This window comes from Coturnix japonica, chromosome 8 (genome assembly GCF_001577835.2).
Source record: "Coturnix japonica isolate 7356 chromosome 8, Coturnix japonica 2.1, whole genome shotgun sequence".
NCBI classification, from domain to species: Eukaryota; Metazoa; Chordata; class Aves; order Galliformes; family Phasianidae; genus Coturnix; species Coturnix japonica.
Window position 1 is genome coordinate 3,568,946 of NC_029523.1, and position 25,204 is coordinate 3,594,149.

The window sequence follows — 25,204 nt, forward strand, 5'->3', positions numbered from 1 at the left end:
GGGGCCACGACCCTGTTTGAGCAAGGGATGCCTGTGGTTGCAGTCTTCTCTTCATGGCTTTTTTTTAAACTTTTGTTTGAAATGACTGTAGTTGCCTCTGTCTCCTGGTTAGGTTCACATGTTGTTGGTCAGAGGCAGCTTTAAGGTTTGTTCATTAACCTTCAAGGGGAAGAATCCTGTTGGAAGACACTTTTGCTTGATACAGAAAGCATCAGTAGGCAGAACAGCACTGCAGGGCAGTGAAAGCATTCCCTGGATGCTGCCTGGAGATGGCCGCCATGCTGAGTCTGAGCATCACAAGGGTGTGAGCACTGCGATGAGCAGAGAACCGGGCTCGGGGGGCTTGTTTTGATTTCTGCTTTGGCCTTCCAACACAACACACTTAACGCACATCAGGGAACAGTCAAGCAGACACTTTGTTCTCATAGCTTACAAAGTCAATCAGTTGCATAATAGGAATCACAGAGGCAGTGGGAACGTGATGAAGTGCAGGGGAGGGAAACATCAAACGTTTTATTGTGGCTATGGGTGGATGAACCCTCTCACTATCCCAGTTATTTTTCCCAAACTGCCTGTGAGCCTGTTTTGCATCAGCTGCCTGTCACTCTGGATGCAGCTCACACTGCAAAGTAGTTTCCCTGGAGCCCCTACCTATTAGAATAGGAGAGATAACCAACCCCCAAAACCTCCAGAATTATTTAGAGAGTTTAAATTGGCCAGTTTCCTTTCAATTAGCCTCACAGAGGGGCAGGGGTTGCTTAGTGCTTGTGCAGCACAGTATGCTGAGCAGTACCAGCGTGGGTGCAAGATGGGTGGGAGCAGCACCAGATCCAGGTATTGCTCAGGTCTCTTGATTCAAAGGGGTGACCTCCTAAGGGAAAGTGACCTTTTTGCTAAGCTTGGAGCTCCTGCCGCTTGGAAAAGGTGTATAGGCCACTGGTGTGGTGTGACGCAAGTCTGTTCCTGTGCCCCTCATCTGAAGCTGGACTGCACCAGGGATCTGGCTAATTTGGTATCCTGAGCTCTTGGCTGTTTCCTCCCCTGAGGTTCTGCTTTTCATTTATCAAAAAGTGCTTTAAAAATCTAGCAGATTCATAGAGCTTATTTAAAACTTGATCTGCTAATGAGCCCACATCAGAGGCAACAGGTTCTCCACGCTGGTCAGAACAACTGAGGGTCAGTCTGAAGAGGCTGTGAGAGTTGTTGGCAGTCTCTGACTCTGATGAGAAAGAAAAGCATCTTTGTAGGTCGTTGCTGTCTCAGAAAATGGCAGATTATCAGCCTGTTCTTTCCCAGTGCAAGGTCTGATGTGGTGCTTTACCAGATGAACTGTGTGTGCATGCTGGCAGCTTTGGGAGAAGGGGGCTGAAGAAGGCAGGGCTGCAAGGTGGAGAGCACTGGGGTGTATTAAAAAGAGGAAGGCTACAAATAAATCACTCCCATACGATGTCTTCCGCTGTCTCTGGCAGTTTTCTTCTTTCCTTAACACACTGCAAGCACAGCCAAGATCTGTGGGAGAATATAATGACTGTGAGGGGCTTCTGAGCTTTCTTGCTCTACTTTGCAAATTTATCTCTCATCCTTGAGATATTAGCACTATTTTTAGCTTGTCTTAGTCAGAGAGAGAACATAAGCAATTCTCCATCGTGGATTTGAAGCTCGGGGACATGCCAAGCAGAAGGCTGGTGCTGGAGGCCCATGCATGACACAGCTTCTCCAGTGGTCTCATGTGCTGCCCCAAAGCCCTGGGGCGCTGCCTTTAGTTCTAATCAGCCTTCCTTGCAGAGCAGCAAGGCTGCTCAACACGTGCACAGGCTCCCTCCAGAGACAGCCACTTCTCCCAGGGGATCCCTGGCTGTCAGTGTTCCCAAGGATCGGGTTGACCAGATGCCATGGGATGCATCCTCCTCCTTCCCACGGCTCTTCTCTGGGGGTTCTCCTCACATAGCCTCCTGCCCCCTTTGTACGTCACTGACCACTTTTCTCCCTCCTGCTCTCCTCCTTTCCAGCTCTCATGACCCCAGTCTTTCCCCTTTCTGGTCAGCAAGGCTCCATTCTATTCCTCAGCCTGACCTTCCCTCCAAAGACACTCCAACATATTTGATGCTCGCACAGCTGGGTTTGCTGCTGGGAATTTGGTAGGACACATCTCACAGGGCAGATGTGGATGCAGAACATGGCATGACTGGGGTGTGAGACCTTTTCAGTGGCAGAGGTGCTCTCTATAACAAACCTGGGTCTGTCTCTGGCAATCCTTTCCACCTGGGACTAGCCCTTGGAATTGGACAGCAGTCTCATGTGAGGGTGTTGTGGGTGGTTGAGCCGACTCGAACTGCAGTATTGCTTCACAAAACAGGGAAACATAATTTCTCAGTGCTACCCTCATCAGAGACCTGTGGTTTCCAATGATGCACAAACAAGCTAAACATTACGTTTAAGGAATATCAAGCACTTCGTACATGATAGCAATTTATGCCATGATAATGCTGAACGCTACAGCTCCCCTAGGAGTCATGCTTGGCTTTACAGTGATCAGAAGCGGTGCCTTGGATCTGATCTGAGAATATATAGAACCAAAATGCATCTTCTTGTGTCTGTCTCTGAGAATAACCAAGGCAACATCTCCTTGGTTATTGCACCGCATCCCTGGGTCCACAGGTCTTCAATGGTTGCCAGTTTAAGGACTCCTGCTGTGTGTCTTTGTCATGTTCCTATTTTGTACTCCAGAGATGCTGATCCTTGACAGTCCCAGTGTGACCAGTTGCCCTGGTCTGCACTGCACCTTGCTTTACAGGAAGAGCACGTGGGATTCCCAGCAGGCTCCCTTCCCTGAGCTGCCTCCAGCTCCCAGCAGCTTGAGTGTCTCCCCGTGACATGGCAGCATGACATCCTGCAGCAGGCCCTGCAGCTGGCACAGCATCACCAGGCACATGGACTGCTCTTGGCCACGCGTGCCAAGAGTGGAAACCATGCTTCTGCCTGGCATCTCTTCATTTATTTATATTACATTTTAATCGCTTCATTTAGAGGCCTTCCCCTGCGGAAGTTTTCAAGTGATCCTCCTTTAGAAGAGCCAGTTATTAGTGTTAGGGGCTTGATTCAAACTAGGTTGAAAGCCCCTCTTTTTCTTCATGTGTTGACTTATGCCTCTGTGGAGCACCAAAGCAAAAAGATGCTGTGGGATGGCAGGCTGCAGAGCCACACAGATGAGCCTGACTGCAGCCACCAGCATCCAGCCTGTATCCCAGGCAAGCACAGCTTCAGAGGAGACAGGAAAAATTCAGCCACAGCCATTCTGCTGAGAAGGTCAGAAGGATGAAATGCAACAACATGGAGCATTTAGTTCTTTTTTTTTCTTTTCATTTCTTTCCTGAAAAAGCAGGCGTTTCTAAATGAGGAAGCTTTAACTGCTGTTGCTCTCAGCACCATGCTGAGAGCATCAGCTGCCTGGCACAGCTGAGTGCTGTGTGCCATGGATTCTGCTCACGGCTTTTCTCCGTGTTGTTTCTGTGCCACGCTGGAGCTCAGATCTGCTGTAAAGTGCAGCTATAACAAGCATTTTAAACAAGAGGTGCTGGAAAGCAGCTCATCAAGCAATGGCTGTTTTCTAGTAGTCGTTGCATGTCTGTGACAAACCACGTGCCTTTCTGTGCCATCAGCCTGTGCAGCAAGTGACTTGCTACACTGGATGTTTACCATCTGCCGTTTCATCCTGTCCTGTTCGCCCCCCAAGACACAGGTTGAGGAACATCAGGCTGGGATCAGCTTTTGTTCAATGCCCTCTCATTTCACTGCTTGCTCTTTGTGATTCCTCAGCCAGCAGCCTGTTGTCCCAGCGATAGCTGGGGCCTTTTGGAGCTGCCCTCCTGGCATCACACAGTGCTTTTGAATTGATTATCCTCTGGTTCAGGTGCTGTCCTTGCTTCTGTGTTCCCTTAGGCTGCACTCATGACGTTCTGCATCCCCACCCACAGATTTGCCAGGCATCACCTTTTAGATAGCCAGCGTAGCCTTGAGGCAGGCACTGGCACCAAGTGCTGTTTAAGCATCCAACCTATGACTGGAGCAGTGAGCAACAAGCTGTGGCTGCCCAGCCGTGACCTCACTACAAAGTGTCCCTGGGGCTTTGCACTCCTGAACAAAACTGTGGCCTCATTCCCTGGCATGGGCCTCCGAGGTATGGCAGCTCTAATCCTGCTCTGCTGCTGCTGGAAAGCCAAGAAGGGGGGATGGAAGGCAGCGAGGAAGGTGAAGGCTGCAGATCTCACCAGATATGCAACCATGAAAGATGTGGCTTTGCAGGATGTAATTTCACATCCTCCAGTGATCACCTCAGCAGAAGATAGCTCAGACATGTTAAAAAGTCAGGCTTTTCAAAGCTGTAGACAGGAAGTCCCTGCACAGCTGGGTTGCCAAGGTGCAGGAAGAGCAGGGAGTGTTTTGGCTGTGAGTAAAGGAGCTGATGCTCATAGATCCTGATGCAGCCAGGCTCTCCCTCCTCACTCTCTGCCTCCCCTGCATCCTTGGGTATGCTTATGTGCAGCAGTCAGCCCACAAGGGAGAGGTACCCAAGGAAGCTGAACACAGACCACAGTGTCCTTTAGCTACTGGAATTAGCCTGGACAGGTGGTGGTGCCCTGTCCCTGCAGGCACTCAAGGTCAGGCTAGATGGACTCTGAGCACCTGATGGAGCTGTAAGTGTCTCTGTTCAGTGCAGGGGAGTTGAACCAGATGACCTTTAAAGGTCTATTCCAAATCAAACAATCCTATGCTGCTATGGTGGAGCCAGTCTGAGCTGTCCCACCTTCGCCTTTGTCTGCTGCTGCCTTGGTAGGGCATCTCCCAGCAAGCAGAAGAGCTGTGTAGTCACCAAGCTATTAACCTTTTGATCAGTGCAGGAACACTGGTAACACAGATGATAGCAGATCCAGGAGGTGATGTAATTGATACCAGCTGACATGATTTAATGGAAAAAAACAGACCTTTTCTAATGAACCTAATTGTGCTTTTCTGAGACAGATGTGGTGATAAAACAGATTTATAAATGAGGCTGACTTGCTATCAATATTTGGGTTAAAATACCATAAAATCCATATTAAATGGACTCAGACTGGCTGAGGCATTTGAAAGTGGTTTTAGTATTTGGAAAGCATCAGTGAAGAGGCATATGGAGGTATTGGTTTGTGGTCCAGTGTTATTCAAAACTTCCTGAGTGATCAAGAGAAAATGTTTAAGAGGTTGTTAATCACAATGGAAGATGGGATGGAGATCTGGGATCTGGAAGGCAAATGACTCAAACTGCAGCTTTTTCTGCTGTTTGATGCCCAGAAACAAGAGCAATGCTCAGACAAAAAAACCTCTTTGTTTCATTGGCAAACCCAAACCAGGAGGAAAAAAGTCTGCATGGGCAAAACAAAATTCTTCCTTTGATACAAGTTTAAGTATTTTCTTCTGATTTTTCTCAGCCTTCTTGATAGCAATGGAAGTAGGCAGCCCAGAAACTGAGGACTGAAGAAAAAGCAATACCCCCAAAAAAATCACAGCCCCAAATGAGTCATATGTAATACAGGCACATGTACAAGCAAGATATACCTGGGAATGTGGGAACATTGAATGAGTTGCTTCTTTGGTTGTATAAAGTCTATGAAGATGGAGCCTGCTTCTTGAATAAGCCAACATCTACAGAGCATCACTTCAGAGAGGAGCAGGCTCAGCAGAACAAGTCGAATCTGCATTGCCTTTAAAAGTTGGTCTTTATCATAGACAAGAAAAGCAAAGAGGTGACTGGGTCAGCCTGGAGATAAATCCACTCACAGAAATTCTGCATGTGAGCAGCGAATGGAGCATGTGGCAGCAGGGTGAGTCATAGCTCTTGTCAGGGCTAAGTGGGGAATGGATGCTTTCTCTGCACAGGCTGCCTTGGGCTGCTTACCAGGGCTGTGACTGCGGTCATGCATGAAGTCAGGCACTGCACTGCAGAGACATGAGACAGTTCTGTTTCTCCATGCTGTGGAATGCCAATTCTAGGAATGCCTGTGCTAGCTGGAGGATCTGATGGAGACAAATTAGGCTGTTCCATGTATTTTTGAGAGAAGCCAGGTCCCAGCAGAACCCCAGAACAGGAAACCTGGCTGCTTGCAGTGTCAGATGCAGGCACATACAGAGCTGATTCATCCAAACTCACAACCAAACAGTCCTTCCAGGGCACCCTGCTCCCAGGTCATTACCAGTAATTCAATCAAACCATACGTGTGAATGGAGAAGATGTGGTCCTTGGCAGCAGAACAGTCTTACTCACTGACAGGTGTATTGGAGGAGGAGGAATCTGTGGTGGGTGGGATTCCATGCAAGAGAGTGCTTGCAGGGAGGGAGCAGGTGTACTGCCATGGAGATGCTCAGCACCCAGAGACATGCTAGGGCAGTCCTGAGGAGCCTGGAGACCAGCAGGAGCAGTGGAAAGAGGTATCCAGCCTGTACAAGCCTCAGTGAGGAACAGCAGGGAAAGAGCCTTGTGCTGCTGGGAGGGCAATGGCCTCTGGTAGCTTGACTCTGGGCAATGACCACAGGAGCAGTGCTGCTATGCTCCCAGCCTCCTCCCACGGCCTGCACTGTGAGCTGAGGGACACATCCTGCACTGTGATCTGAGGGATGCATCCCACACATGCACTAGCGGGGGAGGTGGATGAGCATGTGCGTGGATTGTTCCCTAGCAATAGTGGCAGGGGGGAAATCTCTGCTCCTTGCTGTATCTCCCAGGCCACTGTGAGGAATTCCTTGGTATTTAATTAGGGATTTTTTTTTTTCAGGCTCTTTTCACTTCTGACAGCATAATATTTCAAGGCTGTGGCAATATTTGTTAGAGAGGTGGCAGTATTTGTTAGAGACATTTCAGCAGGGAGCTCCCCAGCCTTGCACCCCCTGCCCATCCTCACTGCTGACCCCTCCACCCTTCTCTGCCTGCAGGCAAGGCAAGCAGAGGCTGCACAGCACACAGAAGAGCTGCCATGCCTCCACCTGGCAGAGATGAGATCTTGGTGTCAAGAACAGCCCTACTTGCGTGCTGGGAGAAAAGGGCTCATACAAGGCTAAGAGTAACAGATAGAAGGGAATACTTGTCATTGGGGACCATCTGGAGCAGCCAAGACAATAGTGAATTTCAACAGCTGGGAAACCCAATGGAGAGAAGAAACACAACACAAACCCATGCTCCTGGGAAGAGGAACAGACTGAAGGAGTATGTGTTAATGAGCAGTTCTGGGAGTCTGTATGGCCCAGACTGGAGAAGGTGGTCTTAATTACAGATTGCCTAATTCTTAATTGCTGTCTATTGCACTGGCAGTGTTAGAAAATGCCTCTTAATTAATCGAGAAAATTGCTCGATTAATTAAGAATTTTCTCCTTGACCATATTTTGCTCTTTGACTTTGGAAACAAGAGACAACAGAGAGCTTTGGCACCAGCTCTACAGTGCTCTGTCACTCCCTGCAGACCCACCCCAATGCTGTTGGCTCACCAGCGCTCAGGTGAAGTGTGACAGTGCCCTGTGCTAGGGTTACGTTTTAGTCCAAAGAGTGTGGGAACTGCACAGCTCAGGTCTGGCAGCAGTCACATTAGAACTAAAGCATTTTAAGGTTTATTGGAGCACTTAATGCTCCACTTAATGAACATCCAGGGCATGTAATGAACTGAAAGGATACAGTGTGCCAAGGCAAGTAAGCTAGTCCAGGAGTTGGGTCTTCTGTGCTGCATGCTGGAGGCTGTAGAGACAGTGGAGGGTAAAGATTACCCTGCACCTTTTCTAGGCTGTGGACAAAGTGTTTCAAGTGTCCTGAGGGAAAGGGAGCCCAGCAGTGGGCAATGTGGGCAGACAGCCTGCTGCTGAACTGAAGCTGCTTTGTTTTACAGGAGCAGCCTGTGCGCATTATGGTGTATGACACCCTCTTGCAATGATGGTACAGATTGTGCTGAGGAGCAACTCAATAAGTATCAGCCAGCTTTTGCTTTCAGAGGGGCTGCTTTCAGCCTGCTTCTGCCTTCTGTACCCTCCTGGGGGTGAGGAGAAGCAGCACAGCTGGAGTCATTCAGCTCTCCTTTGGAACTACACCAGAGCCAGGCAGTGCAGCCAAGCATCCCCGTGCTCAAGTGTGAGGTACGTCCGTCCTTTAGCACAGGGCAGCCTCAATGCTGCCGGGAAGTCTCCTCCAAGGAGGCACTTCTATGCCTGTTGTGTTGATGCATCCTCTCCCCTTGGTGCTCAGATATGCTGAGTAGCAAGGCCTGGCTTTTGCTTAGGGGCAAATGCAGATGGAGAAGTGAGGTGTTAGTGATACCCATATTTCTAAGGCAGCCATGTTCTCAATGCCTCATCTTTTTTTTTCCTACACATGTGCACGAGCTGCCTTTAAGTACAAATGTGCTGGAACTAACTCATTTTGTATTCCGGTGGTGATGTGCCCCTCAGACCTTTCCTTTCAGCCTGATCAAAGGCACATATGCACACACCTCCAGAACAAAAATACCCAGTCTCATCGGCTTGGGCAGTTCCCTGGTGAATTCACAATCCTGTTTCCTCACAGCTCCAGCTTCTGCACTTGCTAAGGCTGTGAGAACCTATGGGGTTTTGAATTTTTGTCCCTTATTTTCCCTAGGTTCCTTTAAAAAGAATGGGAGAATGAACCAAGGGGCTGGCAGAACTGATTCCCCTGACCCTTTTCATTGTGCCCCTCTGAAATCTTTCCCCAGCTTTTATCTGCACCATTCCGTGTTTTGCGACAGAGGAAAGCCTCTGGAGCTTTTTTTCATCCTTTGCAAAGAATCTACCTCTGCAGCCACCCAGCTTCATTTCTGCTAAGGTTTTCAGTCCCACTCAGCCATTTGTCTCAGCTTATACGTCACCCTCTTCCTCTTGGGTGGGCAGAAGGGGGACGGTGCAGCTGCTGTGCTGGCTGCTGACTGGGTCACCGAGCGCTGCTGGGCTGGCTGGGCTAGGCTATAAAACAGAGCCACGCCAAGCAGCTGGTTCACAGGCAGACCGAATTCTGCAGCCAGCAAAGGACCTGCGCAGCCCCTGCTGCCTCCTGCCTTGTGGTTATTTGTTTTCCTGGAATACAGACCCGACCTTGGGAGCAAGATGTGCAAGGGACTCGCTGCACTGCCAGCCACTTGCTTGAAAAGGTACTGTTTATTTCTGAGCATCTCTTGTTGGTCTTGTTATGTGGAGATACGTTGATGCGTTGCACTTTGTGTCTGAGGCAGAAGTGGCAGATTTGGCTCTGATTGCTATGTAAGATTAGATACAAATGATGATTTACAGGATTTTTACTGTTAGTCAGAGTTGCCTAAGGGATTTGTACTGAGCTGTGGGAACGCTAAACCCATCCTTCCCATCAGCAAAACAAGCAGCTCACAGCATTGCTCTGCCTTGATATTCCTGTCATCTGCTTCTGCTGCAAGCTTTGCACCTCTTTTCTGCTTTCAGCGCTCTATCTCTGGTGAGTTTCCTTTTCTCTGTTTCTTTGAGGGGGAAGCAAGGCAGATATGATTCCACAACAACCGGGGCTCATTCCCCAGAACACAGCCTGAGTGCAGAAGCCAAGCTTTGCAGGAGCAGGAGACCAGGGCTGATGTAGGGTCTGGCTACGCTCTATATGTGGCACTGGCCAGGCTACCCCTGTGCTGGCTGAGCTGCCTGTGTACCCCCAGCACCACAACCTGCCCCACAGCCCAGTGGGTATTCTTGCTCTCATCTGGGAAAAAAAAAAGCTGCCTGATCACCATGGCTTTGGAAGCAAATAATACTGGCATCTTCCTGCAGGAAGGCATTAGTAAGCATAGAACCAGACACTGGTAGCTGGGCAAGTCAGTTCAGGGAGAAGCAGCACGTTTAGTGATAGTTTTCTATCACAGTATTTTAAGTGGAAACAATTAGCAGTAATACAGCAGCTTCTCCCCCTTTACCAGCCCTCCCTGCAGGCTGAGGAGCTCAGCAAGATGGTGCTGCTGAGAGTGACAAATGAACACTGCTGTATTTTGTCTAGCAAATGAAACAAGGAGTGAAAAGTCAGCACTGGAGCCACTGGATGTGACCTGCTTCGGTCTAACTGAACAGTGCTGAACAAGCTTACTGAAGGCAAGGTGGCTGCAGAGGGAGGTGTAGTGCATTATCCTCATGTCATTCTTGAATTATTTCTTTCAGTGCCAAAGACATGAAGCATCGTCTGGGTATCTTGCTGCAGAAGTCAGACTCCTGTGACTATGGCTCTTCCCAGGGCAAGAAGGAGAAAGTATCTCCAAGCCAGAGGTAAGAGCTGTGCTGCCATGCAGTTGAGCAAAGGTTGGCTGCAATGTGCTGTTTACTCCTGCAGTGAGATGGAGTCATTAGCATTTCTGCTGCCGCTGCTTCTTAGCACCTCCTGAGCTCCCATGTGTTTGAATCCAGAACTGAGTGCACTCTCAGTAAGTCTGCAGATGACACCAAGCTGGGAGGAAGTATCAGTTATACAATGGTATAGAGTGGGGCAGAGTGGCTGGCAAGCTGTGTGGAAGAAAAGGATCAGGAGTGTTTGTCAATGCTCAGCTGAACATGAGCCAGTAGTAAGCCCAGGTGCCCAAGAAGGCCAACAGCATCCTGTCATGTATCAAAAATGGTGTAGCCAGCAGGAGCAGGAGGTGATCATCCCTCTCTACTCAGCTCTGATGAGGTCACACCACAAGTGCTGTGTTCAGTGTTGGGCCCCTCACTACAAGAAAGACATTGATGCCCTGGAGCGTGTCCAGAGAAGGGCAACAAAGCTATGAAGGATCTGGAACACAAATCTGATGAGAAGAGGCTGAGGGAGCTGGGAGTGTTTAGTCTGGAGGGGGCTCAGAGGTGACCTTATTGCTTTCTACACCTATCTGAATGGAGGCACAGGCTGCCTGGGGAAGTGGAGTCACTGTCCCTGGAGGTGCTCAAGAACCACATAGATGTGGCACTGAGGGACACGGTGTGAGTGGGCTGATGGTTGGACTAGATTTTCTTAGCGTTCTTTTTCAACCTTAATGATTCTATGATTCTCCCTTTTTCTCCTGATAGGGTTAGCCAAGAGGAAGTCAAAAAGTGGGCAGAGTCACTGGAAAATTTGATCCATCATGACAGTAAGTAAAGAGTTTCCTTCTGCGGGAGATGCTGAGGGTTCTGCCAGCAGCCAGCATGCCTAGAGGTCCCAAGAGGCATGGGGTGTTATCTTGTGTCTTTTAACAGCACGAGGTAGCTCCTTTGACCACATGGGCCTCTGGGAGGGTGCTGTATGTCAGATCCAAGGGGTAGCGAATGTGGCTGTATCAAGAGTAGGGCTTTGGCTGATTGCTAGGCTGTTCCTTTTGTGAGGGCAACTGTTCCACTCCTGTGCCAGCTGATTTCAGGAGCAGCAAGACTGCAGCACGCAGTTAACACTGGGTTAAATAAGGCAGAAAGCAGAGAAGCTATTTCCTGCTGAGTCCTTGGGAGACTTTGTCTTCCTGTCAGTTCCAGACCACTGATGCCCTTGAGGTTTCATTCACGCCATTCCCATGGACTGAGACACTGCAGCGTATGCTAGCTGGCTCCTCGGAGCCTTCTGGGAGCATGCAAGTTGCTTGTGTTCTGGCTGAGCCACTGAGGGTCACGATATGGGGGTAGGCAGCTGAGGTCCCACATGTGACATCCCAGTGTGACCTGCCTGAATTCCAGCCTCCTTTGGCCTGCACGAGCTGCTGCTGTGGAGGCTGGAGCTGTTGCCAGCAGAGAGGAATCATTCAGTCAAGGGTAATCCAGAACTGCTGTTTGCTGAGGCAGTGGTGTTCATCGGTGTTGACTGAACCCAGAAATTAATGCTCTTATTTGCTCTGATTTTCCTCTATAAACCCTATATATTTTCCTCTATAAACCCTATATATTTTTCTCTATAATCTGTAGGAGGACTGGCTGCTTTCCGTGCTTTTCTCAAATCTGAGTACAGTGAGGAAAACATTGAGTTCTGGGTCAGTTGTGAGGACTACAAGAAAACCAAGTCACCAGCCAAGCTCAGTCCCAAGGCCAGGAAGATATATGATGAATTCATCTCTGTGCAAGCAACAAAAGAGGTATGTGCACAGAACATTTCTTGGGCATAGATACCACCCTAGGTCCTGAACCAGGCCAGAAATAAGGAGAATAATTCCAGTAGTCTCACGAGAATTGAAAGGTGCCTCTTCTCTTGTGCTTAGCAAGAAAATGGTGTCATTTTTATCCTGTTAATATTTAACTTGGATAGAGAGAAAGGGGGTCTAGTTATGTGGCCATCCCACATGCACACTCATGGGAAAAGCCCAAGAGGATGCTGATTCACAATGTTCCACCTGCTCCCATGAAATTGCTTGAGTTTAATGGCAGGCTGAATCCCAGAGGAGCACATGTCAGTCTGTCCTCACAGTTCATCTGGCAGAAGAGATGCATTGGTATCCATCTGCATGGATTCTCTAAGCCTGCAGGGTGTCCAAGGGTCATTTCAGACCACTGCTCACACGGACAAATTTTAAGTTCACTTGGGTTAGGAGGTGCTTGGATATGTTAACTATTCCTGGGACAGGTGCTACTTATGCTGCCCCTTTGGCCCACAGGTAAACCTGGATTCATGCACACGGGAAAAGACGAGCCACAATGTGCTGGAGCCTACACTGTCCTGCTTTGATGAGGCTCAGAGAAAAATATTCACCCTCATGGAGAAGGATTCTTACCGCCGTTTCCTCAAGTCCCCCTACTACCTGGACTTGGTCAGCCCACCCAGGCCTGAAAACTGCAAAAGAGCCCATGCTCATGCCTTAGACTGTAACTCTAATATCATCTCCCAGTGTGCCTGAACCTGCAGTGAGGCCAGGAACAGGCTGGGCTCTCATAGGAATATATGGCAGCAAAAGCATTCATTGGCATGAAGCAACAGAGCTGTCTCCAGTAGCTGTCTAATGTCCCTGTTGTGTCCCGTGTCATGCAGCAGCCAGCATTTGTAACCCAAGCCAGGCTCAGTTTGTGTAGCAAACCCTCTTCTGACTACAACTGTGTAAGAGCCCTGGGGTCTGTCTGATGTGAGAGCGCAGTGAGGTCACTGTGGGTCCATTTCTGACAAGCGCTGAGCCCAGGAGGGTGGGAGCAGCAGGGAAGGGGCACACACACTTACACCCAGCACTGGCCACAAAGGGAACAGTCTTGTGATGTCATGGTGTGATGCTTAGCAAGGAGCAGGGAGGCCAAGTGAGGCAATGGGAACTGATATCTCCCCTTCTAATCAGCGAGAGCTCGAGTGGGAAGGAAGGACTTGGTCTGTTCCTTAGCTGTTCATATAGCTCCCAGCTGTCGGATGCTGGAAGAGCTCCACTCTTTCTTGAAGGGAGAGCATCACTTTCAGGCTTGCACGCAGCCTCCTGTGGTCATTATGCAGAATTGCATGAAAGCTCTCCCAGAGCTGCTTTTCCCTTTGTAGAGTCGAGATGAAGTTGGCCAAGGACCTTATCTTTTTTTAAGGCTGCACACAGCAATTATTTGGGGGGAGTTTTTTTTTTTTTAATTTTTAACATAGTTGTACCCTTCATGTTCCCCAACTACAACTACCACTCTAATACCATAGCAGAGCAGAAATGAAACATGTTCCTTTTCTTATTACTATATTAGTAACTCTTGAATGCAGGTTTGCCCGTCCTGACTTGAATGAAGCAGTTTGTAATGGACTAAGACCACTACCACAACAGCTGAGGAGGAAAGGCGCTGCTTGGGAGTACTTGAAACACGATGGGGTTTTTTGTTTGCCTTTTAAGTTATTAATGTAAGTTATCCATGTCATTCAGTAGTCGCATTCCTCACTTTTGTCCTGAAGATGGTGGAAGGGGTGTGCTGGCCTCATTACTGCTCCTGGGCTCTGGTCATATTCTCCCCAGCCCTCAGTCTTTCCTTAGCAGGAAATTGCTGCTCAGACAGCCATACATTCCTCGCTCTGCATCCCTGCTCAGACAGCTGTCCTCACAAGGGGTTCTGACATGGCAGGATAAGGCTGTGGCTCTCCAGTAGGTGCTTTGAGGCCCACACAGAAGTGACTTTTCTAACATTTGCTTTCTTTTGCATTTCTTCGTGTGCTGACACACACCACCCTGCATGTTCAGCTGCAAGAAGGAGAGCTTCTAATACTCTGAGCATAGCTGAGCATGTGGCTATGTTTTATTTGCCTCTGGTACTGGGAACTCTTGACATCTCTTGCAAAAATAAATAAATAAATAAATAAATATTGATATTTAAATAATAATGAACACATCCTAAATAAAACATATTTGGTTTAGTCTGTGCTAACGTGCTGTTGTGTGAACCAAAGAGTGCATGGTGATGCAATTCACTGACTAAAGTTATTCTGAAAAGTAATTTCACAGGTAGTTCTGCTCCCATTGTTTTAAATCAGGGAAGAGTGAAGCAGCCATTATGCCGCTTCAGGAGGGTATATATATAATACCCCTGCAGAGGAATCCATCATCTGAGGCTGGAAGTGGAGGCGGGCACTTTGGGGTCCATGATGTTCCTGACAGAGAATGCCCATCCTCATCACAGGGCTGGGGTGAGCACAGGGTCACCCATGGACGGGGAAACACAGAGGAGCACCTCCTCATTGCAAATTCCAGGTGTCCTGTGTGCCTCTGGAGCTGGGATCTCCCCTTCCCCAGCTGCACATCAGAGCTCAAGAGGGGAGCACACTGCAGCTCAGGGCTCAGCCTGACCCTGTGCCCAAGTCATGCAGGCATAGAGCTGCCCACTGGGGGATACCCGGGCCATGCTGGCACCAGGGGTTTCCTCTGCACCAGTCTCCCAAGGTGATGTTTTTATTCCCTTTTCCAGTTTCTTGGGAAACTGATACATCTGGCACAGCTGAAGCTCTCAGAGGACTTTGCTGCTTGCCAGGGACTTTGGGAGTTCCCTGAGGAAGGTAAGGACATGCTGTCACTTCATTACAGAGATAGAATAAATAGTCCATTGAGACAGTAGCAGAAGTAAATGTTTATATGTGGATTACCGAGTGGTACAAGAATGTGGGTTAATGCAACCAGTTCCTCAGTGAACACCAGCATCCTGCATCTTCAAACACAGAAAACACATGGACAGCATCAAACTGAGAAGCAGCTCCTTGGACCTGTAAGGAGCCCATCCTGCTCCAGCCTTGGCTAATGACCATGGCCTTCTGCATTCCCAGCCAGGGAGCCCAGACCAGTGGCCAGGGGCTGGGGTGATCCCTGGGACACTGTCAGCCACCCATGGGCACCAATGGCCGTTCCACAATGGCATGGTGCTGGGGCCCAGACTGCATCATGGGGTTGCCTTGCCCCATGGCAAAGGAGGGTCCCCAAGCACCCGATGGGCCTTGGGGTGCGCAGTGCCAGAGCCATGGCACGGGGTGGCTTCTAAAGGTATGAGGGAGGATGCACCTCTTTTCAGCAGGTGAGGGGCTGAGGTTTCCTTTGGTGGTGCTGGGGACTATGCTAAATCCATTTACTTATCCCTCAGACCCCAGGCACCGCATCCACAAACTGCACTTTGATTCACTGACTGACTGGGATCTGGATGCTGATATTAAGAGTATGTATATGTGTGTGTGTATACTTATGTATGGATGCAACGTTATAGATGTATAATGTCATGTGAAGTGTGCTCATATATATGCCAATCTTGGTAAGAGCAAGAGTGACAAAATACATGAAGCATTTACTATCAGAGATATGATGATTGGTACTAGCTTAGCAAACACTCCTGGGCCTGCAGAAAGCCTGGCCATGCGGTATAAGCATCGCTATGTTTCCAGGTAAGCATGCCCAAACGAGCCTTCTACACAAACACAACTTCACAAGAGCTCCAAAACACTTTGGGGGGCACAATTCATGGCCACCCTATTCCTTGCTGGAACTGTTACATCACCGCTAAAGCAGGTTTCCAACATTTTCAGCAGAGGTCGAGCTGGTGTGGGATTCCCAATGGGCTGTTTCACTTCCATGGCCTCCAGCTTTCTTTTGGGCATTCACATTCCCCAGCCCTGTCTTCCTGCCCCACATAGAGCTGCTGCAGCCAATGACATCCCAGGTTTTCTTTGCACATTCAGCTTCCAATAGAGTCCAAACCTCATGAGTGTCAACATCAGCATTCAACTGCGAAGCATGTGAGGGTATCTGGAAATAGCTGCCAAAGAATTCGTGGGAATTAAAGGTTTGAGTCTTTCTGCAGAGAGACCTGAACTTGCCAGACTTGGTTATGGTGGCACCTCTTTGTGAAGATGTGCAGGTGGTGGTGGGGATATCCTGATGGTGGGGCTGCCTGAGCCTCCTGCCCATTCCTGCCATGCACCCGTGCTGGGGTTATCCCACACCTTTTGGCAGCTTCAGCTACCCCAGAGGACTCACCAGCCTCGCCCTGCTGCTCCAGCTCCAACTTTCCCAGCCACTTGCTTGAGAGGAGAAAAAAAAGCCACTGCCAACATCACACGTATGATCGCCTTCATCATTCCCCTGCATCCCCTCCCTGCCTGGAAAATGCAGCCCGCTTCCTGCAGTATTTTTATTCGTTGCCATAGTGACGGCGTATAAATATTTGGGTTTGCTGAGGTTTTGATCCAATTCTGTAAACGCTGAAGAGGCTGCGTGGAGCCTCACGGCCTAAAATTTAGCAGTCTGATCACGAGTGAGTGCAGGCAGTGAGGAGTGCTGCTCCTTGCACACGGATGCTGCAGGGATCTCCCAGCAGTGGGGCTCAGCTCATTCCACATCCAGGGACACGCTGGTTCAGGGCTGGATGAGGTCCCAGCTACCTTTTGCATATGCCTTTGCCCCATCGCCAGATGCAGTTTCTTCTGGTGGCAGACAGCAGGCTGGATTTGGATTGCTTGAAAAGATGTGGTCTTTTTAGGAGATGGCCTTGTGGAAACACATGCCCTGGGCAGAGAGAGGGAGACAAGAAGAGAGAGGCAGGCTACACAAGCTCAACAGAGTTTGCTATCTGTTCAAGAAGATGGGGTTTTATTTTTCATAATTCCAATGACATCTTTGCTGTTTGCTTGCTTTATGTTCCCTGGAATTTTTCTCTGACAGGTTTCACTCAGCAGCTCTTTTCTCCCCCAGCACGACTGTCCTCCCTCCTCTCACAGGTGCCCCTGGTTTGGGTTTGTGCAGAATTATCGCTGTGGCATGCCTGCTGCAGAGAAGCAACCAGAGAGAGAAGCAACCACTGCAGCACCCCCAGAGACACCACCTGAGCATGGCATCAGCCATCGGGGCCACAACACTAGGCTGCACTTGGGCGGTGGGGATGCAGCTTTGGGCTGGAAAGTATGAGCTTGGTACACAGGGTTGCTAAACGGTGCCAGTGTTTTGAACTAGTCGGGCCCTGGAGCATCAACTGGTGCTCCTGTGAGCTGGTCCTCTATGGGAAAGAAAGGAGACATTGGGCCATCTAAGAGTCCAAAACACTGGGACAGGCATTTAGCAACATTCCTAAGTGCTCTTGCAATGTGGCATCATGAAAGCAAAGTGGCTATAGGAGTAGGTGCTGAGACAGAAGCAGTAAGGCTGCCCGTGGTGAGCTGCCTCATGCAGCCTGGCCGCATTGCTACTTGATTAACTCTTGATAAAACTCCGACCGCACGAATCTGGGCAAGGAGTCTTTCTCCATCAGAGCAAAGATCCTCTTCTGGGCCATGTCGAAGCTGCTCGGCGATGGCTCCACCAGGTTCTTCATAGTCACAGCCTTGGTGAAGTGGTCAATGTTCACCTGTGATGGGAGTGTGAGAAGGATGGGAGCTCCACGTTTGTGAGGGGATAGTGGCATCCCACTAAAAGATCATGGGGATGGACCTGAAATGTTCAGCCAGACAGGGGCTGAGTGTGGCCACTGAGTCTGCAAACAGGGCACTGGAGCTGCTGCAAGCCCCTTGGCTGAGGCACAGCCTGCCCTGCAGCCATCAGCTAGAGGAACCCCCAGCCCTCCCAACACCATCCCCACCCAGCAGCCACAGACCTCTTTGGGTGCCTCGGTCTGGATGAACTCCTCGTAGATCCTTTTGGCCTTCTCTTCCATCTTCACAGGGGACTTGGTCTTCTTGTAGTCCTCACAGGCCACCCAGAACTCGACATTCTCCTCACTGAACTCAGAGCACAGGAAGCTGCGGAAGCTGGCGAGCCCATCTGCAGGGGTCAGGCACTGCTGAGCACCAGGGCACCCTGAATCCCCACTGCACACCAGGGGGGCATTGGCTGTGGGGGGTTGTGGTCACAGAGGGGGACTTACAGGGGTTCTGCAGGAGCTTCTCCAGGGAGTCGCGCCACTGCAGGACCTCCTCCGGGGATGGTCTGAAGGGGTAAAGAAAGCCTGGGTAGCTCATGCTCATCGTTCAGCAGGTGGTCATTCCTTAAAAATGGGGAGGGATAAAGTGAAGAGCTCTGGAGAACTGGGGCTATGGGTCACCGGGATCTCTGAGGCTCAGTTTAGGAACAGCAAGGCAGGGTGCCACAGAACTGGGGCAAAAGGAAAGCACTCCTCACTGAGGGACCAGCGCAAGTCAGACAACTTAAATTATGATTTTTAAAATGGAAATGAACATTAGGACATGTGAAGGGTGACGCGTAGGTGGCAGTGCTGAGGGATAGTAAGAGCACTAGAGCAGCAGCTCAGGTGTCCTGACACCCAGGCTCACGGTGAGGGTGTGCTGGGGGTAACAGTGGGGCTACTATGTCCAGGACACCATTCTGCTTTTAGATTTAAAATAGCTTTTCTTTTGAAGGCTTATTTTGCCTCTTGACATGGTTCTCAATCCACCCACTCCACAAAACTTGTGTCAAATGAATGTGTAATCTCAGTGCAAATTGAGTTTTGTGAGAAAGCTGCTTTCCATGGAGCCATGCTGCCCAGCACCCAAACCCATGCTCACTTCAGGGCCTTGGATGGCTTCTCCGGCTTCTCCGGGTAGGGGATGATGAAGTCAATGGCCGAGTCAGGCTTCTGGAGCAGTGTGCCCAACTTGGTCTTGATCTCCTTGGCCCTGCAGGGGTGAGCAGAGGCAAGTCAGGCAGGGGGACAGGAGGGACAACAGAGCTGCTGAGTGGCACAGCCATGTGGCCAGGCACCTGGCCTGGTACAGAGCCGTGTCGCTAATTACATGTGAATAAATGGGCCCTAATTCTGTAAAGGAGCCTGTCTGAAGTGTTTCAAGCCAGATGCTCAGAATTAGCCACAGCTCGTAAGCTCCATCTCTTTGTTTTGTCCCCAGGATAATCACATCACCTGTCCTGGCTGCCATGCAGATGGACTGGGGATGTCTGTGTAGTTTCTATAGCAATAAGCCCAGAGAAAGCAAGCAAGCAGCCTGCCCATGCATGGTGCATGGTATCTAGCCCCATATCAACCTGCTCCCGTGCACCCACTGCACTGCATGGCTCAGCCTCCAGCAGCACCTCAGCCTTGTGCCTGTAGCAGGGAGGGCCCTGCAGAGCCTGGGGCTGCACCGGAGCCTCACCACAGCATGGTGACAAAGGCCATACTGCCCATCCCCAGGGCTCATTGCACTTCTCCTCTCAGCTGTTTATTTTCACATGGCCTCTGTGCAAGATCATTCCCTTGCTATGTCTGCTATTTCTCTTCCACTCCTTTTTTTGTTTTGTTTTGTTTTGCTTTGTTTGACTGCAAATCTCTCTGTGTTTTGCTTTTCCACTCTCCAAGGGTAAGTGCTGCCTGCTGCAGCCACCAACAGCAACCCTCACACAAAGCAGAAGCACAGCCTCAAAACCAGCTTTTCTCAGGTAAAAAAGCAGCAGTGACAGGGGCAGTTTCCATCCCTCATGCTTTCAAGGCAGGTCAGACCTTGCCTGGATGGAGCAGGACCTTAGGTGAAGGGTAATCAGGTGCCCTGCTCCCCATGCTGAGGGGACCCCAAGGCTATGTTCCCTTGCCCCTGCCCCAACTTTGCTTGGTGACAGGGCTCAGGTGGGTGGGAGATGTGGGCTGTGCTGGCATGACTGTGTAACAGAGGGGAGAAAGGGACCGGCCATCCATCCCTGTCTGAGCAGGACACGGTGCCCCACCACCCTGCTATGGGTGCTGAGCCATGCTGCTGGTGTGGAAGTGCTCAGCGTCACTTCAAGCAGCAGCATGTTCTCCTTGGATGGCATTTGACCCTTGCTCAAAACCTTGCCATCAAATTCCTGCCCTGTAACAGTGACTCAGAGACAACACCTGTGTGGCACAAAGGGCACAAATGAGCACTGATAGCTCTCAGCAGCCCCACCTGAGCTCCCTGCTCTTTATTTTAGGCTCAGGGCTGTACTACGGCCTCTTTTCCTGCTGCCTTATTCTCTGGGCACCCCTAGCCCCGCTCCATCCCTTGAGCTGGCTGTGACACACCAGTGGCTGCCTTGTCATATGTCCCAACTGATGTGGGGATGGGACCTCATCATCCTTAGTGTGTCTCCTTAGCTGTAAAGCCTCGTTGTTGTACAGGGAAGCTCCTGAGATGAAGAAGGCTGCCAAAAGGACAGGCAGGAGGGCTGACCGCTCACAGGCACGTGGGAGAGAAGAGTTATTTAAAAGACACCGTCCTGGAGTGCTCAAGTAGATGTGTCACCAGTTTTCAAGCAAGCCTTCAGGAAGACTAAACAGCGGGGTTGAAAAGGCAGCGATAAGCAAACAGGCATTCTTCACAAACTCCAGAGTGAGAGGAATGGAGAGACCATAAACTGTGGAAGGTTATGTGTGAAAATACGTGGGAGCAAGCCAAGAAAAAGTCTGAGGAACAGCTTCCAAAAGGCATTAAGAGAAAATATGGACTCTGTCAAACGCATCAAGATGTGGGCCAGGAGAGCCTCAAAGTTAGAAAACAAAACAAGAAGCTCAAAGATGTTAAAGCTGCAGCTGAAGGGCTGCAGCTCTTGGTTTGCTTCCAGGCAGAAAAACTTCTGGGGCTGTTTGTACAGGGAAAGCTTTCTCTGGGCAGGATCTGCTCGATGTCCTGACAGGTGAAAGAGGCTGGGGAGCGAGCAGTCACCAAGGAGCCTCTGTGGCATTTTAGTGTTGCATCCTCACGGTGGCTGATGTGGGATGTAATGTCCCTTGTGAGGAGACGGACCCTGGATTGCTGGGGAGCTGCACGGCCGGTGCTGCTCGAAATGTCAGCAGCAGCTGCAGCAGCCGGTTGTGGTGGACGCATGGACAAATATGGAATGTTAGAGAGGAGGCAGTGCGGCGCTGGCTGCAGGAGTAGCCTCCAGATGGGCCTCTCAGCTCCCTGCAGAGGCCAGCAAGAGCGTGCTGGAAGGGAAAGGGTTTGGAAGGACCAGTCCTGCAATCCAGAAAGGCCTTCAGCAGGACTTCCACATAGGTACTGCAGAAGTCACTTCATGGTGGACAGCATGGGAAAGGTAGGAGCTGGTACATGGGGAGCCTCATGAGAGTGAGGGAATGTGGGCTGAGATCTCATGGGAGATGAGCAGGGTTGGGCTCAGCTGCTGTGAGCAGCAGGGCAGCTGAAGGGTCTCTGGAGCCCTGAGGGAATGCAGGTGGAACCTCATACAGCAGCTTTTATTCCAGCAGCACCTACAGGGAACCTCTGGCTTCCCAGACCTCCAGAAGCTTTTTGTAATGCACCAGAGCCCTAAGCAGAGGTGTCTGCACTAAAATGCTCCTACAGTGTGGAAGCAGCCAGCCTGTGCCACAAGCATCACAGGCAGGCAGAGGTGGGACAGCAAGAGGGTGCAAAAAGCGCCGTGTATAGGGCTGAGCCTCATGAGAGGGCTAAGGGTTGTGGTCATCGGATGCTGAGGAGAATGTAGCCAAAAAGGCTTTTGAGGCACTTTGGAGCTAGAGGTGGTTTTGGTGCAGAGTGGCAAAAAGCTTTTCTGCTTTTCCCACCATGCTTTACAAACATTACTGTTGCAACCCTGAGACACACAGGAGAGTGCAGCTGCCCTGTAGGGGGGTTCTGCACAGCCCCATAGCTCCAAGCAGTGAAATCCCATTGTGGGGGCTTGCCAGCAGCCTCCACAGGCATCTTGATGCATGCTCAGCCTGCTCCTGCACCAACAAAACTGCCCTAAGGTTTTCTGGGAGCAACAGTTCCCTGTTCCCTGGGGAGGCAGGACTAGATGCTGGTCATCTGTTCCACAGGCAGAGGCAAATATACAGCACAGGGGAACAGTGGGAACGAGGGGTGGTTTTTGAGGCACTGCAGCTTTGCCAAGCAGAGAGGTTTCCAAACCAGAGTTTAGGAGCACATCACTGTTCACCTTCCAGCTCCAAGCCACCCATTGCTAGAGCAGCCCCATCCCTCCCAATCCATAAGCAACACAGAACCAGGTGCTCTCACCTCTCCAGGCATGTGTGCGGCAGCGCAGCAAGTCCTTTGCACATCTTGGCACGCTGCTCCTTCCTCAGCTGCAAGAAAAGGGTGTGCAATGGCTGCGACTCGATCTGCAGCCCAGCTCCCTCTCTGACAGCTATATAGTGCAGTCAGCTGGACCCCTGCCAGCCCCCAACGCCGTCCCAAAGCAGCTGGCCCGGCCGCCTCACAATCTTGTTTTCCCTTCTCCTGGCTCGCACGGGAAACGCGTGTGCTTGGGGTGAGAGCAGGGAATGGCAATAGCAGGGCCAAGCTGCAGGCTGCGGAGCTTGGAGAAAGCTTCCCCTTGTGGGTGTACCAGGCTGCGGGGCAATGTTTAGAGGAGGTGCGTAGTAATGCTGCTTGGGGGTGTTTTTCCTACTAAAATACTAAAAATCAAGTGCTTAGGAGAAGGATTTGCCTTTGAAATAAATACTGTGGTTAATGTCAAAACCTCTAGTTTCAGCAGCGGTTATCAGCAAGTGAGTAATAGGTAACGTTTGTTCCAGAACAAGTTGTAAGCATAAAGAAAGTAAATGATTTAATGACAACAAGTGGTTTGGTTTTGTGATGGTGATGTTTTGATAAGGCTCAGATGGTTTCCTACCTTGACTTTTATGTGGAGATTGTTTTCCCACCCCCTTGCAGATGAGCAGAGTAAACACCAGAGCTTGGAGCTGCTGCCTGCAGAGTGGGAAACGGTTCCTGAGCAGGGATGCAGCACCTGTCCTCTGCAGTGTGACAGCACTTCTCTTGGGCTGGTAAAGTTCAATTTGTTTGCTGCTCTGCAACTGGAAACCCCAGAGGCAATGCATGCTGATGGCATGAGTTCTTCCCAACCTCAGCCAGGCATGGTGAAGAGGCAGCCCTTTGGAATGAGGCTGAGCCCCTACACCTGCTGCAGATGCCTCTCGTTCTGAGCAGAGCAGTGTGTGCCCACCCACATGTGGCACCGGGGATGACCCGCTTTGATTTCAGCCCCACGTTACTTAGACATCATCTCTATATGCTGCAGGGAGAGCCAGGCTACTCCTTGTGCTTCAACAGTACTTAAAAGTGGCAAGGGTGGATGCAATGGCGCTGGATGGATTTAAGCTCACCCCAGGATGTGCTTCCTGCCCTCCAGCTGTGTCAGAGCTGTGCCCTTTATCCCTGGAGCAGACCTGGGACCTGGTCCAGCCTCTGCCGCTGTCCATATTTCAGTGTGTGAGTGCAGGAACCTAAAGCTGAAAGTCTGCTGGAAACAGGTAGGGCCATCTCAGCCTGCATGGAGAGCTGGGCATAGCTTTGCAATGACAGTAGAACGAAAGAAAGGACACCTGGGATATCTGAGAGGATCAGGCGCTCTATCACCCCCTGCCCGAGCTGTTACTGGCAGAGATACTGCACCCCGTGCTGGGGACAGCCCAGTGCCCCATGGTCCCATGGCTGTGGGGTGTGCCAGGCTTTGCTGCCTGCCTGCAGGTGCCGTTATCACCCAGTGGGGCTGCCAGGGGCAGGATGGGCGGAGGGCACGGCGGTTCTCACAGCTCCCCATCCGGGAGGGCAGCAGGGCCATGAGAGCCACACGGGAAGCCATGCGCCCGGCTGCGGAGTCGTGGGGATCGCAGTTGTTTTTTCCTCATTAATCTCCAGCAACGAGGCCAGTGTCGGCTCTCCCGGGGGAGCTGGGATCTGTGGGAGCAGGCGGTCTGCATGGACGCCGTCCAGCAGGCGCCGAGCAACCTTGCGTGCGGTCCGTCCAGCTGCAGCACAGCCCCCACCGTGCCGACCTCCTGCCGCTCGGAGGGGATCTGAGCGGCTCAGAGCACCCAGGGTTGCCCCCTACAGACATATTCCCCCACCTCGTGCCTGGCCCTCCATCTCTTTCAGCCCAGGCTGGGTGAGGAGGGGCTGGGGAGATGCTGAGCAGTGCCTCTCCGCTGAGCAAAAACAAGGGTTGCACAGAAATAGCCGGTGTTTTCCCCAGACCTTTGTCTAGGAATAAATGTTTGTTTTGTCCATTTCAAGGCTTTGGAGTGCTAAGAAAATATTTCCTAAAAGGAATACACAGACCTTCTTCTTCTTCCCACGCCAGCTTAATTTCTTTAAGAGCCCTTTTGGGAGTGCGTTTTGGAGACCCGAGTGCCCCCTGAGGACCACATCCTATGTACACAGCGACTGACATCCTCAAAGAGCAGCATGGGCTCGTGCCTCCAAACTGCCCACTCAAAAGCCACATGGAATCTCCCATTGCACCGTGCTTATTCTGGTTTCTGTTATTTCAAGCCTTTATTTTCCTTTCTAACGACTTGCCCTTTTATAGAACGCAGCCTCGTTGTTTTGCAGCTTCCTGGTTCCCACTGGAACTTTCTGAACGTTTGCATCGTATTTAGCAACAGCGACTTCTGGGTGGATGGATGGATGGCTGCAGTTCTCACCCAAGCCACTCGCTGGCAATCCTTCTGAGCGCTCCTTCTGGCACCAGCCATTTTTTAAAACCATGTGTTCTAAAAATGTGGTTAAAAATCACTTTTTCCCCTCCACAGCCCAGTGCTTTGGGACAATTGTAGGTCCCCAAAGGAACGATGCTGGTGTGAGCCCATTTACAGCAGAGGCTGAGATGAGTCAACTCCTTAAGCTTTCCTATGATGGCTCTCTCATAAAAACCTGCTCATATCATGCCCCACAAGGCTATCTAGAAAGCTTTTTGCTTCTCACACTGTCTTGATTTATGTTTATTCCTTAAGGATAGTCTGCCTTTTACCTGTAACTTCCCAGAGTTTGCATTCTTCATTTTCATTCTCTTGTATGTATGCAGTTTTTGCATCTTCACAGGTCTCGTCGTTT

General features: G+C 50.5%; 2 protein-coding genes across 4 annotated transcripts; one reads left to right on the top strand and one right to left on the bottom strand.

The window, feature by feature from the left end:
* Positions 1–8,787: 8,787 nt before the first annotated feature.
* Positions 8,788–14,316, top strand: RGS4 (regulator of G protein signaling 4). Of its 3 annotated transcripts, none has more exons than XM_015869471.2 (5): positions 8,923–9,173; positions 10,195–10,299; positions 11,074–11,135; positions 11,935–12,101; positions 12,618–14,316. In XM_015869471.2, exons 1-5 carry the CDS (start codon positions 9,130–9,132, stop codon positions 12,855–12,857), a joined length of 618 nt encoding a protein of 205 aa, XP_015724957.1. In that variant the 5' UTR covers positions 8,923–9,129; the 3' UTR covers positions 12,858–14,316. The 3 variants fall into 3 exon arrangements, with proteins under 3 accessions (XP_032302045.1, XP_015724957.1, XP_015724958.1); XM_015869472.2 differs by lacking the exon at positions 8,923–9,173 and adding an exon at positions 9,468–9,490 and having other exon boundaries at positions 12,618–14,307; XM_032446154.1 differs by lacking the exon at positions 11,935–12,101 and having other exon boundaries at positions 8,788–9,173; positions 12,618–12,688.
* A 691-nt stretch (positions 14,317–15,007) lies between these two features.
* Positions 15,008–22,495, bottom strand: RGS5 (regulator of G protein signaling 5). The gene is made up of 5 exons (XM_015869473.1): positions 22,364–22,495; positions 18,938–19,048; positions 18,298–18,359; positions 18,028–18,194; positions 15,008–17,781 (listed from the first exon to the last, which is right to left on the bottom strand). The coding sequence occupies exons 1-5, from the start codon at positions 22,405–22,407 to the stop codon at positions 17,620–17,622; spliced, it is 546 nt and encodes a 181-aa protein (XP_015724959.1). The 5' UTR covers positions 22,408–22,495; the 3' UTR covers positions 15,008–17,619.
* Between the last annotated feature and the right edge of the window lie 2,709 nt (positions 22,496–25,204).